The sequence below is a fragment of the Pseudogymnoascus verrucosus genome (assembly GCF_001662655.1).
Source record: "Pseudogymnoascus verrucosus strain UAMH 10579 unplaced genomic scaffold scaffold_2, whole genome shotgun sequence".
Classification (NCBI taxonomy): domain Eukaryota; kingdom Fungi; phylum Ascomycota; class Leotiomycetes; order Thelebolales; family Thelebolaceae; genus Pseudogymnoascus; species Pseudogymnoascus verrucosus.
The window spans coordinates 650,421-665,058 of NW_017263653.1; the positions used below are offsets into that span (position 1 = coordinate 650,421).

At 50.5% G+C, this 14,638-nt stretch overlaps 5 protein-coding genes across 5 annotated transcripts; 2 read left to right on the top strand and 3 right to left on the bottom strand.

Moving 5' to 3' along the window:
- Nucleotides 1-2,130: 2,130 nt before the first annotated feature.
- On the bottom strand, nucleotides 2,131-4,777 carry VE01_00861 (uncharacterized protein; the record flags this gene model as incomplete). Its single annotated transcript, XM_018270389.2, has 4 exons — nucleotides 4,432-4,777; nucleotides 4,062-4,377; nucleotides 3,430-3,997; nucleotides 2,131-3,372 (listed from the first exon to the last, which is right to left on the bottom strand). Exons 1-4 carry the CDS (start codon nucleotides 4,652-4,654, stop codon nucleotides 2,131-2,133), a joined length of 2,349 nt encoding a protein of 782 aa, XP_018134653.1. The 5' UTR covers nucleotides 4,655-4,777.
- Nucleotides 4,778-4,938: 161 nt separating this feature from the next.
- VE01_00862 (uncharacterized protein) lies at nucleotides 4,939-6,855 on the bottom strand. Its single transcript, XM_018270390.2, has 3 exons — nucleotides 6,779-6,855; nucleotides 5,268-6,722; nucleotides 4,939-5,215 (listed from the first exon to the last, which is right to left on the bottom strand). Exons 1-3 carry the CDS (start codon nucleotides 6,779-6,781, stop codon nucleotides 5,126-5,128), a joined length of 1,548 nt encoding a protein of 515 aa, XP_018134652.1. The 5' UTR covers nucleotides 6,782-6,855; the 3' UTR covers nucleotides 4,939-5,125.
- A 135-nt stretch (nucleotides 6,856-6,990) lies between these two features.
- Nucleotides 6,991-10,914, top strand: VE01_00863 (uncharacterized protein). The gene is made up of 4 exons (XM_018270391.2): nucleotides 6,991-8,345; nucleotides 8,394-9,021; nucleotides 9,089-9,937; nucleotides 9,989-10,914. Exons 1-4 carry the CDS (start codon nucleotides 7,482-7,484, stop codon nucleotides 10,009-10,011), a joined length of 2,364 nt encoding a protein of 787 aa, XP_018134651.1. The 5' UTR covers nucleotides 6,991-7,481; the 3' UTR covers nucleotides 10,012-10,914.
- A 77-nt stretch (nucleotides 10,915-10,991) lies between these two features.
- VE01_00864 (uncharacterized protein) lies at nucleotides 10,992-13,402 on the top strand. Its single transcript, XM_018270392.2, has 7 exons — nucleotides 10,992-11,462; nucleotides 11,543-11,586; nucleotides 11,640-11,665; nucleotides 11,738-11,828; nucleotides 11,876-12,127; nucleotides 12,178-12,469; nucleotides 12,523-13,402. The coding sequence occupies exons 1-7, from the start codon at nucleotides 11,449-11,451 to the stop codon at nucleotides 13,067-13,069; spliced, it is 1,266 nt and encodes a 421-aa protein (XP_018134658.1). The 5' UTR covers nucleotides 10,992-11,448; the 3' UTR covers nucleotides 13,070-13,402.
- RPS3 (40S ribosomal protein S3) lies at nucleotides 13,272-14,527 on the bottom strand. The gene is made up of 2 exons (XM_018270393.2): nucleotides 14,409-14,527; nucleotides 13,272-14,313 (listed from the first exon to the last, which is right to left on the bottom strand). The coding sequence occupies exons 1-2, from the start codon at nucleotides 14,435-14,437 to the stop codon at nucleotides 13,554-13,556; spliced, it is 789 nt and encodes a 262-aa protein (XP_018134657.1). The 5' UTR covers nucleotides 14,438-14,527; the 3' UTR covers nucleotides 13,272-13,553.
- Nucleotides 14,528-14,638: the final 111 nt, after the last annotated feature.

Below are 14,638 nucleotides of genomic sequence, written 5' to 3' on the forward strand. Positions count from 1 at the left end.
AGGATGTACCCGCGGAAGACGGATGAGTTACACTGGGAAGGGGAAGCGGATGGGGACTTACCAAGATGATGGATCGGAATGCGGGTATGTACATTACTGTCGTTAGCCAGGCACCAGCTGGTGGGTTAGAGGTCCACATTCCGCCTCGCCCCGTCGGAATTGCGTACACAGCGGTTGTTGGGAGGTTATTTCCTGGTTTGGTTGTAGAAATGAGTTCCTTCGCACTGAGTCGTGTACTGCAGTACTGTACAGTGAGTGGTAGATGAGACTATCAACCCCATACACCACTCTCCCCTCTCCCCTCTCCCTCCTCATACCTTAATTTCCAACCTCCAACCTCCAACCTCCACCCAACCTCCACCCAACCTCCACCAGCCAGCTTCTATCCCTTGACTTTGCTTGTACAAATACACTTTGACGATCACAATCACCCCCCAGAGCCTCACCGGTCTCGACCCCTCTCGACCCTCCCGAGGCAACAGGTCTTAATAAGCAGGGGAGTTTCAGATATAACCCCCCCTCCCCCTTGGACGCCTTACCCGGGACCATCCACCCGGGGACCCTCTACGGAGTGTACATATTGTACGCCTTATGAAGGCCGAGACGAGGCGAGGCGAGATCTGCACCCGCGCTACATCGACGATGGGGGTTTGGGGTGTCGGATATTGGAGGGTCCTTGGTCATATATGAGTATTCGTCATATACGGAGTAGACGGGTGGTCTGTGGTTGAGGATTCGTACCCGAGAGAGGATTGGATGTGGTGGGAATACTGTAGAACTCCCAATCCGGGGTTGCCGAGGCAGCTCATTAAAGATCACTCACTCACTTACAGTAATATCCGAATTCCACCGTTTGTTTGGGGTAGATGCTTTCCCCCAATTACTCCCACATTACCTCTATATATAAATTATATATAAATAGCTCCTCCCCCCAGCGACTACATATATCTCCGGGAGATCTCCAGGGTTGATTACTCTATTCTACTCTACTCTACCATACAGTACTAAACCTTGGAGATGAAAAACTGGACAAGGTATATGCTCCGGATAAAATGCAGTAAGCCGGACGGACCCCAAGGGACGTGGGATTCGGTATATAGACTCGGTATGGAGATATACACCCGGCAGTCCGCAGTAAGGTCGTATGTGTGAGATGCGAGGGGTGTGAGATGACGTACTATGCGTTTAAATACTCTAGATGATGTGAGATGACATAGTAGGTATACGAGCGGTGCCATGGGGTATATATATATTCTTTCTCTCGCAGTAGATCGTGATTTGCTTTATAACCTATCCTATCCTATCCTATCCGTTGTGTGGTGAATGAGAAGAGACAGGAGGTTGTGAAATGGTTATAGTGCATATACCAATACCAATACCAATATAGCGAAAAATATATATATTTCCCAAATGAAAACCTTAAAAATATGAGTTGTATTCATTATATTAACTCGCTGTATAAATATAAAAAAACTAGCCTTCTCATCCATATATGGAAGGAACGAAAAATATAAAATACAGCTACACACGATCGTTCCTCCCTTTTTTACACAGTCGTTCCTTCCTCACTTAGTCGGTCGTTCCTTCCTTCAGTAGTTGGTCATTCCTTCCCCTATTAAAATATTTCAAGGGTCGTTCCTTCCCTCAATTGTTAGCCGTTCCTTCCTCAGTTAGTCGGTCGGTCGTTCCTTCTCCCTTCTCTCTCTTGAGCTGATCGCTCTTTTCTTCTCTAAACCGGGTCGTTCTTTCCCTTTTTTTAAAAAAAAAGTCGTTCCATCTCTATTTTGGGTATTTCATCAGGTCGTCGTTCATTTACCCCCATCAAGAGTCTTCATCTTAATATCTTAAAACTACTATCTGGCAAGGCATTGTTTTATAATATATATATATATTTTTAAGGGGGGGTGGAATATATAATAAATATTCAACACCACAAAAATATAACCACTTCCCACTTCAAAACAGCCATCCCTCATATACCCAATTACTAATATCAAGCCTGCAACACAAAAGGAAACACAAATATACGTAATCATTATATTTCTATACTCTAGCCAGTCCACGCGAGCTCCTTTCTTCAAACCTGCCGCCGTGACACCGCCCTCCTCAACACCTCCATCCTCGCCATATCTAACCCTCAACTTCCATCTCATCCCCCCCTCCCCCCTCTTTCCCCTTCACCTCCTCCTTCCCCACCCCACCCATCCCCCTCACCTCCTCCACCCCCCCTTCTCCATCTCCCCAAACCTCCCCCTTAACCTTCAAAACCTTCACCCCCCCCTTCTCAACAACCACCACCCTCCCTCCCCCAACCCTCACCCTCTCCGCTCCCTCTTGGACTCTAAACCTTCTCCCCATCCCCTGAACGGTAGTGGGTTTAGCGGTGTACGAAAGCGGTAGGAAGGGGAGTGCGAGGATGTAGACACCCTCTTTGGATTCCGATCCATCGATGAGAACCAGTAGAACTTCCTCATCTAGGAACGCGATATCCTTTACTAACCCGCCGACTTCTACATTCACCCTGCTGGTGGAGGAGGTACCCTCCTCGCCCTGGGGAAGCGCAATTCGCTGTATCGACAAAGCATCCGATCCAGCAGCGGAGGTAGCGATATACACCACCCCCTCCCCCCTCCCCCCCTCAGCAGTAGTACCACTACACATCCGCATATCCACCCTCCCCCCCTCTCCCAAAACCTCCTTCCCCACACCACCCACCTCCACCGCATCCCCAAACCTCACATTCCGCTTCTCCGCCTCCGCGATCCCAGTACTCACCGCCGCCGCCTGTGTCGCCAGATGAGCGGTCAGGGCTGCGATATTCGGTAATGCTTTCTGAAACGCGTTCGTTGGGTCGGGGGAGTTAAGCGCCTTTGCCATTATCGGGAAGAGAGGGGTGGTGGTGGAGAGGGCTTCGGTGTGGGATTCTGCGACGGTGGAATCAAGGGGTGTGAAGAACTGCGCCAGCGGCGAGGCCGTCAGTGATCCCTGTATATACTCCAAGATTTTGGCCGTAGGCACAGTTGCAGCCTCCTTATCATCATCCGCCCCCGCCGCAGATTCCCCAGCAGCCAACCGATCAATCTCCCCCCTAACCCACCCCCCAAACGCGGCCCAGCCCTCCACCTCCCCCACCGTCGTAGCCAGGACCCTCGTCGCGGCCAGATTCAGCGCCGCCACCGTATCAAGCAGGTTCTTGATCTGTGTGGGGGAGAAACCGAGGGGGGAGTGCGAGGGGTGGTGGTAGGATGCTAGGCCGTGGAGGCGGGAGAGGAGGAGGGAGGCGCGCTCGAGGGCGGGGAGGAGGTGGGTGTGGGTTAGTTTTAGGAGGGTGGTGTGGGCGGTTGTTAGGGTTTTGTCCCAGCGTTTGTGGCCCTGTGGGTGGGGGTGTTAGATTGTGCTTGGCTTGAGGGGGAGGGAAGGGGGACATACGCGTTCAGCTAATTCGTCGACGAGCCATTCTTTGACTTCTGGAAGGGTATGACCGGTGACGACTTGATGGTACAGAGCGGGAGCTATAGTCCAATCCCCATGCTCAGCAAGCGTCTCATCTATATTCCCCAAAAACCTCGATGGTAAATCCTGCGTCGCCTGGTACTCCGCCGTCATCAGCGTCTGCACCTGATATATATACCTCAACAAATTCTGCAACGCGCTCGACCTCGACGCTAACAGCGACAGATCACTCCTCTCGCTCGTCAAGAACCCCAAGTGCATAGGCACGAAGTAGAGGCCCCCAACTAAGGTGGATGTGGATTTCATGAGCAGTCCATGGACAGCGTGATGCGGGTGCGAGGCGTGACGGATTAGCTGATGTCGAGAGGTTTTGGAGGATTTGAGGGGGGAGGGGAAGGTGCCGATGACGAAGGAGTCGAAGATCGTGAGGTGGATGTGGCCGGTGGAGGTGCCGACGACCATTATGGAGATGGAGTCGTTGTCTTTGGGGTCGAAGGGGCGGAAGAGGGCGTCGAGGGAGGCACGTGAGCTGAAGATGTCTTCGCTGTTTGCGTGTTAGTAAAGTCTCTCTCTCCTTAGGTTGGTGATTGGAAGAGAGGGGGGCGTACGTGGTTCCCCCGCTTGGTAGGACGCTGAGCTTGGGCAGGCTGGATTCGATGTCTATAGCGGCCAGATCTCGGGGGAGGTCGAGCAGCTGGGCACTCTTCCCTTTTAATCCTCCCTCAGTAGCATCTTTCCACAATGACCCGGCCTCGGACAGGATGTCTCCTAGAGACTTTGACGTTGCCGAGTACGTCGTCCAGGCTAAACACGTGACTTCCGTGTCTTCCTCCTCTGATACAGTGATCTGATGCACCGTCTTATTACTTTCCGCGCCTATCAACCGGACGGTCCCATCGCTCCAGGCAATGGCAATTAGTTGGCCTAGTAATCAATGTCAGTGATGTTGTGAATGGGAGAGTCTGGATAGGGCCATACCATTGGGCTTCCACACCAGCTTTTGGAGATCCAACACCACGCCCTTCACCTTCTGACTCGCGCTGAACACTCGTTGCCCGTTAAGGCGGTAGATGAGGACATTGTGGTCTGCGCCGCCGATGGCCAATAATTCCATAGACGGGCTGTAGGCCAGTAGGTCGGGGTTGGTGGGGGAGTGCAGGGTCTTTTCGGCGATGACCCGCAGCTGCACTGGGTTCGCCATTATGGGGAGGTTGTGATTTTAAATAGTGGGATTGGGTATGGGTATCATGCCAGCGCTTTTATCGAGGGGAATTTATAGCACATCTTTTCACTTGGTTGGGGCGTGTATAATTCTAAGCCGGGCAGGCGCGTCATGTCTGTTTATTCAGTTTGCTAAGCGAGTTCTTCGATTGGGGATGGTGGGAAGAAAGGAGAGGGACAGCAACGACGAAACTTTGAATATTAATTGCTTCTACTGCTACGAGATTTATTTAGAAACCGAGTTTATATGAGATCAATTTTAGTCATAAAATGTCACGGCCAACACTGGACCGACGCGTCATGAACTCAACACATCATTCATAAATCGATAACGCTTCATCTATTTTTCTACGTGATATCGACATTGATTTCTAGCTTCAAAGAGCCTGCAGCCTTCGACGCCATGCTCCCTGATTAAAGAAACGTTCGTAACGCTCAATACATGGTCAAATCATTCAATAACGTATGACTCTGTAATCGACTTGATCTCTTTCGAGAAAGTGACCTCCTCATCCATCTCGACCAGCGACACAGCAGTGACCTTATAAAGTGTAAGTAAATGAAGATATCCGGATATGGGGAAGGGAACTTACGTCAACATCGATATATGGTGTCGTCTTGGAGAACTTGATGTGCATTGGGAAAAATTCATTCTCGTCGTGAGCTTGAGCTTCGAATTCGAAAGAGCCGCTTCCATTGTCGTCGTCAACCATTCCAATAGTCCATTCTAAGCTATCACCCGATACTTCGTATGTGGCGTCAAAGCTGGCAACCACGGGCTCGCTGGTGGCAAACGGGATGATGACACTGACGTCCTTTAATGCATCACCTCCGGTAAGTTCGTACTCCACGGTAACGGTATAATTGCTGTCCGAGCCCTTGTTCACCCACACGGTGAAGGTAATGGGGATGGCGCTGCTATCATCAGCCTTTGGTGTAGCTCTCCACCTCAGCACGCCGACAGAGTTATTAACAGGGAATCCCTTCGAAGCGTTGCTCATCTGGATAGCCTTTGAGCTGTTGAAAAGGGGTCGGTCCACATTAGGATGGGTCTTGAATTGAGCGCCATGGCTTGCATTTGCGGTCAAGTCGAGCTTCACCTTGGTGAATGACTCGTCGGATATTCTTAGTTGAAGGTCACCCTTGACCTCTATCGACGTTACGGAGCCTTCTCTCGTCAACTTGGCGTTGATGGTCTCGGCGATTGTGACGTGGATAGCATCCCTGTCCAGGCCGGACTGCAAGCTGCTGGTGCGTGCGTGTCCAGCTGGCGCAGTTGGGGTCTGGACAGGAACCAAAGGAGAGGTGTCCTCAGCCTCGACTCCCATCTCACCACGGACGCGCTCAAACATATCTGTAGTCTTCGACTTCTTCCCCAGCTGCATGCCCTTGCCCTTTGGTGCAGCAGCCTTGTATGTTTTATTCTTCTCTGCCTCATAGGAGTCGTAGGTTTCGGTAGTAGGCGTCCGCGCAGCTGGAGTGTATGTAGGGTAGTTGGGAGCCCGTGGTGGGGCGTTTCGGCCGGATCTCGAGACCTCCTTTCGTTGCATCTCCAATTGCTTTGCCTTCCTCTTGCGCTCCTCCGTGGCCTCGAGTTCCTTGTTGCGGGAGATGATCTCCTGGATGCGCTCCTCGTGACTCTCCATGTCCAAGAATGTCTTGATCTGGCTGATCGAGAGGTTCTCGCGGTATCCCAGTGTGACGATCTCGTCAAAGGCGCTCAGCAGCTCGTAAGCGTTCCTCAAGATCTCACGCTCATCCAAGCTCCTGCATATGCTGGTGACAACTTGCGCGAAGAGATGGAGAGAGTCGATGTCCTGGAGGATGTTGGATTGGCGGTTGGTGATGAGCACCATGTAGAGCTCGTCGAGAGGCTGGTAAACGAAGCGCACATTGTCCTGCTCTACTGTCGTATGCTGGGTTCCTCTATCCGCCAGCTTTGGGAATCCCGCAAGCAGGGCTTCCACTCTTGAGCGCTGCATCTCACGGAACTGACGTGAGACAATCGCCTTCCCCCCGCGGGTGCAGATTGACGCTGCGAGAACGACCTGCCATCGATAGTTAGAGGGTTTGCTCCAAAGAAAACATAGGCAGATACACTGACCATCTTGATTAGTCTGTAAACAAGGCTTATGAAAAGGCAGTTGTCCTGGTGTTTGTCATGTCCTAATTCACAGGAGCACCTCGCATTTGTGGACACGGTCGGTGGGAGCTCAGTTGCAGGGGGTTAATCCGACCCGCAACACGTGATTCTGAGGTGGCCTAAACACGTCCACCAACCTTTCAATTAACCACGCCCAGAGAGCTCCAGAACGCCACAAATTCACTCAAGAAGACAGCTTCTCTTCTTCTCCATCTGGGAATATACACGTTTCTATAATACTATTCCAGATTGATGAATGAGAATCGTCTTCTATTACACGAACACCGCCAACTACTGTCGCCCTCTGAAGGTTCTTTGTTCTAGAATTATTATATCTCGAACTTCGCCCTTCACCCTTCGCCAGCCACCTCTCGCCACCATCAACCTGCAAGGTGAACGTGACAGCTTTTCTGGTGAATTCTGGTGAATAGTGCCTGAAGCATCTTGTTCACCGTGTGACTACGAGACCGACCTACCAACATCATACCACCGGAGGCGAAGTTTGATTATTACCAATGAGCCACATCCAAACCGAAAGCCCATTTACGCCTCTCAAGATAGCTTAAGCATCTAAAACAAGGATATATAGAACTCTGTGGTGCTGCCGTATTTCGATACACTCTGATACAGATAACACGGCTGCCCCAGGCCCGGTGCGTTCGAAATGGTCGTCGACGAAATGGAGATCTCCTACGACGGGCAGGATGTCGACGATGATATCGATATCAACATAGACATCGAGCCCGGAAATCACGATGAGGACTTCATCATTGAAGACGCCAGATCAGAAGCAGGCACAAACAACGATGATGTGATGCTTGATGAAGATAATGCATCCTATAACATGGAAGATGCTGATTATGTGCCCGAAGAGGAGCTCCAGGATGTCATTGACACGGAGACGATTGAGGTTTCCGAACAGGAAATGCTGAGGCCCCACGATACTGAGGAACATACCTTTCCCTCCAACGCCGCCCCGAGCCCACTCCAGAGTGAGGACCGTTACACAGATATTAAGCCTGCGGATGACACGATAAGTTTCGCAGATGCTGTTCAAGCTGAAGAACTCCAACCTGAAGAAGTTTCTAAAATAGTTGAAGAATTTGCAGCACAACCGACACCGTCTCCCACCATTCATAAGGAATCACCACCCGTATCAAATGAGAAACCACAGGAAGTGGAAAATATAAACCCACCAAGCCCACCCCAAGTCCCGGAAGAACAGGAGCAAGAACAAGAAAATGGCGAAGCATCCAACGTTGATGAGAATGGACAGAAGGTGAATGTTGAACAAGATTTGATATCTGAGGAGCGTAATATCACCGTGGGCTATCAAGGTTCTGAATACGCGCTGGTGGCATCGTCTGAGTCCGATGACCCAGATTCCTACTTCTTGAAAGATTCATCTGTGCTGAAGGAACCACTATCTGCCCTTTTTGCTGTCCTGCGAGACATCCTCCATGACGAAATTCCTGCTGGTGATGAACTAGTGTTCACAATCGATGATTTGGGATTGGAAACCTGTGAAGTAAGTAATCCGCCCGAATATCTGCGGCTATGTACTGACCGTTTCTAGACTTCTACTGCTAATAGCGAAATATCGTTTTCTCAAATCGCGGATCTTCACACCACCCTTGTTCGCAACGATGGCGCGGACATTTTGCCATCGCTCTTCGTGACTCTAGCAACTAAATCTGAGTTTGGTCGATTTTTTGCAAATTTAGCTGAGGATGCGCGGCAAGGTAAAGGACTACAGGAGGTAGCTAAGTCTTGGAACGAGGATAACGGACTGGAGCTTTGGGGAGAGTCAGAGGCATACGATATTAATGGCGTTGACGCCGACGGAAGTGAACACCTGGAAAATTTTGAACTGGGAGAAGATTGGACAGAAGTTGGTTCTGTCCAAGATATTTCTCCAGGATCCCCTGCCCTGGAGGCACCGACAGAAGAAGAAAAACCTACGACTTCAGATGTAGCTGAACCTGACACAACCGAAGTTCCTACCGTGGTGGAGGAAAATGAGCCAAGTGAGCCAACGAACGAGAAGCATGATGCGGAATTGACCAAACCCGAAGCAAATGGCAACCATGAAGAAGAGGAAGGAGGTGGTGATCTTATTGACTACGACGACGAAGATTACGCGCAGGGCGGGAATGTAGTCGAAACTGCCCCAAAGCAGGAGCAGACCGACTACGAACAACCTGGTATGTCTGAATTTATTTCTACCTTCACTTCCACACCCTCTGATGTTCATCTTCTAACTGTGACTAGCCCCTGCAGCGGAACACCAAGTTGCCGATGAAATTCCCGATAAGAGCCGGCGTTCGAGCTCGCAAACAATTGATGGAGCAAATGAAACTGATGCTACTGCACAACCGAGTATAGATGTCCCTGGAGGTGTGAATGGGGCTGTAGATTCCACAAATGATGTTGCCTCTACTAATGAGAATATTGGCCAAGAAGCCGAAGTGGGCGAAGATCTTGAAGCTGCTGCTGGTGATGAATATGACCATCAAGCTGAAGTAGACGAAAGTTTTGAAGCTGGTGTTGATGAGAATGAGAATCAAGCCGAAGCTGGCGAAACCTTTGAAACTGGTGCTGAGGAGAGTGAGCATCAAGTTGAAGTGGGCGAAGATTTTGAAGCCGGCGCTGATGAACATGAGCATCAAGACAATGGAGAATACGAGAGAGAAGTCCCATATGAAGACGAGGTGGATGCATCTTACTACGTTGAAAATGAAGATGGCCATGTTCAAGAGACAAATGGCGAAACAGAACATGGCGAAGAATCAGGCCATATTAACATTGATACCGAGGCGACAGCTTCTGACACCCAGAATAATAAAAACGCGGAGAATGAAGGGGGTGAAATAAGTTACGAAGACGACGATGTTGATGGGTCGTTGTCTGCTCTCGTTGAGAACGACGAGGCAGATGATAAACCTGCGGTAACAGGCTCCAACCAGAACCATAAAGAGGAGACGGATGAGATCGATTATGAAGATGACGACGAGGTTAGCCTGTTTGTAGGCTCAGGACCCACGACACCTGCGAAATCACTGGTACCAGGGAAGAGGTCACATGAGGAGGATGGGGAGGCGAATGGTATTGACGGTCAAGGTAGGATTTACAGCCCACTTCGAATAGAACAACCTGCTAACCTCAGAACAGAAGCAAAGCGTCCCCGTTCATGATCGGAGATGCTTGTTTATACGTCAATGATGTGCTTACGCATGACTATCAACGTCCTCATCCTAACTTGTTTGCCTTGAGAACTGGCCATTACATTTCCCCGAAGAGGAGCTCGAGCACTCTGGAAGTGCACGTCAGTAACCAACACCGCCATTATGATCTGCTGCTCTAGCACAGAACATCGACATATCTGACATCGACGAGGTTATGGATGGAAAATGCGAGTTGATCGCTAATTCGCATAGGTATGTTACTCATCACACTGACACTGCACCCCTTTACCCCCTGCTTTCCCATTAATCATTCAATACCCCTTCTTCGTTTGTATCAAAATCTTGTAATATCTATAAGGCCTCCACTTTTCGCCACTGCGAAAAGCTCTAAGCAAGTGCGAGAGCATTTTTTGGTCTTTTCTGCGTTTTCTTGCTTCTTCATTTGCATTGCACGGCTTCAAAATGGGTTTCTCGGATGGGCGGATGGAGTTGGGAATGGGATGGAGCATACAAACTTCTTCTCTCGGAAATAAGATCGATGAGGAAAGAGAGATCCTGGCCACTTCCATATGTATCGTATTGGCGGGCCGTGGTGGAGTGGATCGCATGCGCGTCCTCGAGCGCTGGGGAGGAATTTGCCCTATCGGTATTGAAATGTGGGGACGATGGAGGCTGTGTTTGGACTACAAAGTTTAGCTTCACGTGAATTGCGATTCATACCACAATTACGGAATGTTAATCCCCATACACTGAAGGCGAGGCCATGGAGCCCAAATATTTAATTGCTGCTAAAGACCGAATGCTATACAACAGTGATATCTACTGTAAATTACCGTTGTAGTAGCATACGTAATATACTAATCCACGAACTTATTGAATAGATCTTCGTACGTACTGTAAATCAAATTGACGCTAATCGTACGAGTATAAATGAGCGTAAGGGGCCTGGAGTGCAGGGGCCATGTTTCAACTCGCTTAACCGCGATGTTCCTGGTGTCCTTGTGAGAACGGCAAGAAGCCAGAATTCTTGTCTGGACTGACCCCTCATACATAACTTCGACTATCAACCAACTTTGCCACGAGTAATACCGTCGCGGGAACAGCTTCGACGCCCAGCGATAATTCCAGCCATCGCGGACCCGAAATCTCTTAATACCATCCCGGACGCGCAAGTTCTCGAGGCCCCTGCTCGGCAAGAAGGCCTCGACTGAATCGCAAGGGGACAACAAACCCTCCGCATGGAGAGTCGCATACCGAACACCATCATCGACACGCTCCTGCGAGGCCTACCTTAACGTCGAGCTGTCTGCAGACGCTCCTGCTCGAACACTGGGCTCTATTGCTCCGTCCCCCGGCAACCGTTGAAGCAGCTTCCTAAGACTCGAGCGCAAGCTCACACACGTTACACACCCATCCCACGTGTCGCCGTAGCGACCTGCCTCCAAGATGATAGAGGACAAGTACGTCAACTGGAATTCGAGCACCGGCGTCTTGCGCTGGCGCGTTGTGGGGGAATTCGAGGCTGATTGTCATGGTGTAGATATATCGGATTGGCTTTGGCCGTCGCGTCCACATTGATGATAGGTGAGCGATGCGTATACATCATGATGGCAACGTAGCTAATCGGGGTTTTTTAGGCACGAGTTTCGTTATTACGAAAATGGTACGCCACGCTCCCGACGAACTTGTTACCGAGGCAAGTCCACATTACGATCCGAATACTGACACTACCTAGGGTTTGATGCACGCAGAAGAGCATCTTGGGTTTGAAGGAGAAGGATTCACATACCTCAAGAGTCCAATATGGTGGGCTGGCATAATTACAAGTATGACCTTTTGCTCCACTGAGTTTTTCCATTTCTGACGTGTCTAGTGATTCTTGGGGAGATCGCCAATTTTGCAGCATACGCATTCGCGCCAGCCATTTTAGTCACTCCATTAGGAGCATTGAGCGTTTTAATTGGCGCCGTTCTCGGGTCATACTTCCTTAGGGAAGAGCTTGGAACACTGGGAAAATTGGGTTGTGCGATTTGTCTCATCGGATCAGTTATCATTGTGCTTCACGCGCCTCCGGATGCTGAAATTGAGACTGTCGACGAGATTCTGCACTATGCGATTCAACCAGGTGAGTCTCTTTTCCGGCACTCGTTGCTTCACTCCTAACCCTTCCATCAGGATTCATGCTTTACTGCCTGATTGTCGGCGTCTTCACCGCTGTCATGATCTACAAGGTTGCGCCAAGATACGGGCGCAAGAACCCGCTGGTGTTTATCTCCATTTGCTCTACCGTCGGATCCATTTCGGTGATGTCGGTGAAGGCATTCGGCATTGCATTGAAGTTGACTTTTGCGGGCAAAAATCAATTTTCGCACCCATCGACATACGTCTTCATGATTGTCACTGCAGTTTGCATTCTGACACAGATGAACTACTTCAACAAGGCTCTAAGCCAATTCCCAACTTCCATGTAAGTCCAGAACCCAATGCCCCTATCCGATTACTTACTCATACGGTTTATAGTGTCAACCCGGTGTACTATGTTACATTCACCACGGCTACACTATGTGCCTCATTCATCCTATTCGGAGGCTTCAACACGACTAATGCGGTCAACACGATCTCTCTTCTCTGCGGCTTCCTAACCATCTTCACTGGTGTATACTTGCTGAACCTGTCAAGAGATGACCCAAATGGTCACAGGATGCTGAGTGGGCAAGGAACCGATGGCATCGCTACAGACATGATCTCCAGCATTCAGACAAGGCGAAGCATGCAAGCGCGAAGGAGCGTTGGTGACCCTGCCAGACACAGCATTGGCAGCGGCTACGGTCGAAGTGACCGAGACGGGCTTATTCGCTCGTATGATGACGAGGAGAATGTGGGCCTGAACGACTTGACCGAGGAGAGCGAGAATGATGCCCCCCTACGACTCAATGGAAAATCCAAGGCGAAGGCCAATGGCAATTTCATCAAGCCGATCGATGTATCTCGAAATAGCTCACGCTCGTCGAGAGGTGGTGGCCCGCGGTCGCCAATGCGATCACCGATGCGCTCGCCGAGGCTGTAAGGGAGGGAATTTACGACGCATATGTCCGGGTTCATATTGTATATGGCCTTTGGGTGGTGGAATCTGGAACGGCCTTGGTTACCGGGAACAGGGAATGTATTGGTATGGTAGTAAGGAGGATAGGCCTCCACGTGAGTATTTCCGTATATATATCGAGACGATGCATGAGGCTATGGCGTTAGGGGGTGCTACTGTTACTACACAGCTCGCATTTTGGGTTAAATGTACTTATACATCAGTTATATGGCATAAGCGTACAACGATGATCAAATTTCTAAAATCTAGGCCTGGTGATAGCACTGCACATAAAAAGCAAGACAAAAAAGGTTCTAGTCTGTGGAAACTTCACATATTCATTGGCACGTCATAATCTTTTGTTTGTGAACCCGTTCAATTATTGTAACGGTACAAGCCTCCGGCAGGATATACCGTAAAGCTCGAATGCAAATGACCCACACGCCCGTCGATATCAGACACCAATGACCTATTGCTCCTCAGTGGCAGCAGCCTCACCCTCACCCTGCTCGGTAGCACGCTGAGCCTCAGCGGCGGCCTGAGCAGCCTGGGCCTTTGCACCGTAATCCTGGGACATTGGCTGGACGACTGGGTCCTCGTTCTTTGGCTCGATAATGGTGACGGAGTCGGGGAGGGACTTGGTTGGTCCGGACTTTCCTTCAGGGTCAGATCCACGCATGATCTTGACCTTGATACCGAGGACACCCTGGCGGAGGAGAACGTGGCGGGTAGCGGAGTCGATGAAGTCCTTGGCTGGCTGACCGGAGTGGATCATGAATCCGTCGGTGAACTTCATGGACTTGGCACGAGCGGCGCGCAGCTTACCGGAAACGACAACCTCGCAACCCTTGGCGCCAGACTCCATGATGAAGCGGAGGACACCATAGCAGGCACGACGGACGGCGAGACCGTTGAGGAGCTTGTAGCGGAGGGACTCGCACTGGGCGACGGCGGAGAGACCACGGTTCTGGACCTTGGCGGCGTAGAGGGAGACGGAGTTCTCTGGGAACTTGAAGCGCTTCTGGATCAGGGATGTGAGCTCGCGGATGCGACGTCCCTGCTCTCCGAGGACTTCTTGGGTGTGAGTTGCGCGGATGATGATGTCGGTGACGGTGGGGGTGACGCGGACTTCGACACCGGAGTATCCCTCCTCAGCAAGCTCGCGTTGGAAGAACTCGTTCAGCTCGGCGTAGAAGACACCATCGGCGATGAACTTCCTCCTCTTGGAGCTGTAGAAGAAATCTGTTAGCGATCATGATTCCATTGCGCACTTCCGACTTTTTATAATATTTTTTTCTCCAGCTGGGTGACGGGGAATGCATACATAGCGGCACCTGGGACACCGGAAGCCATGATTGTGGTTTGTGAGAGTGAATTGAACCTGTGTGTGAGGTTCAAAACTTGCTGGTCGTCGATGGTCGTGGGGTGGAAATGGAGTCGGCGCGGCGATAGGAACACCTCGTTCAACTTTCGCGATTGACCGGTTGGGACATTTAGGGCTACGCATCCCCTGTAACCCTTATTCTCTGCCGAGAATTCGCCGTGGGCGATAAG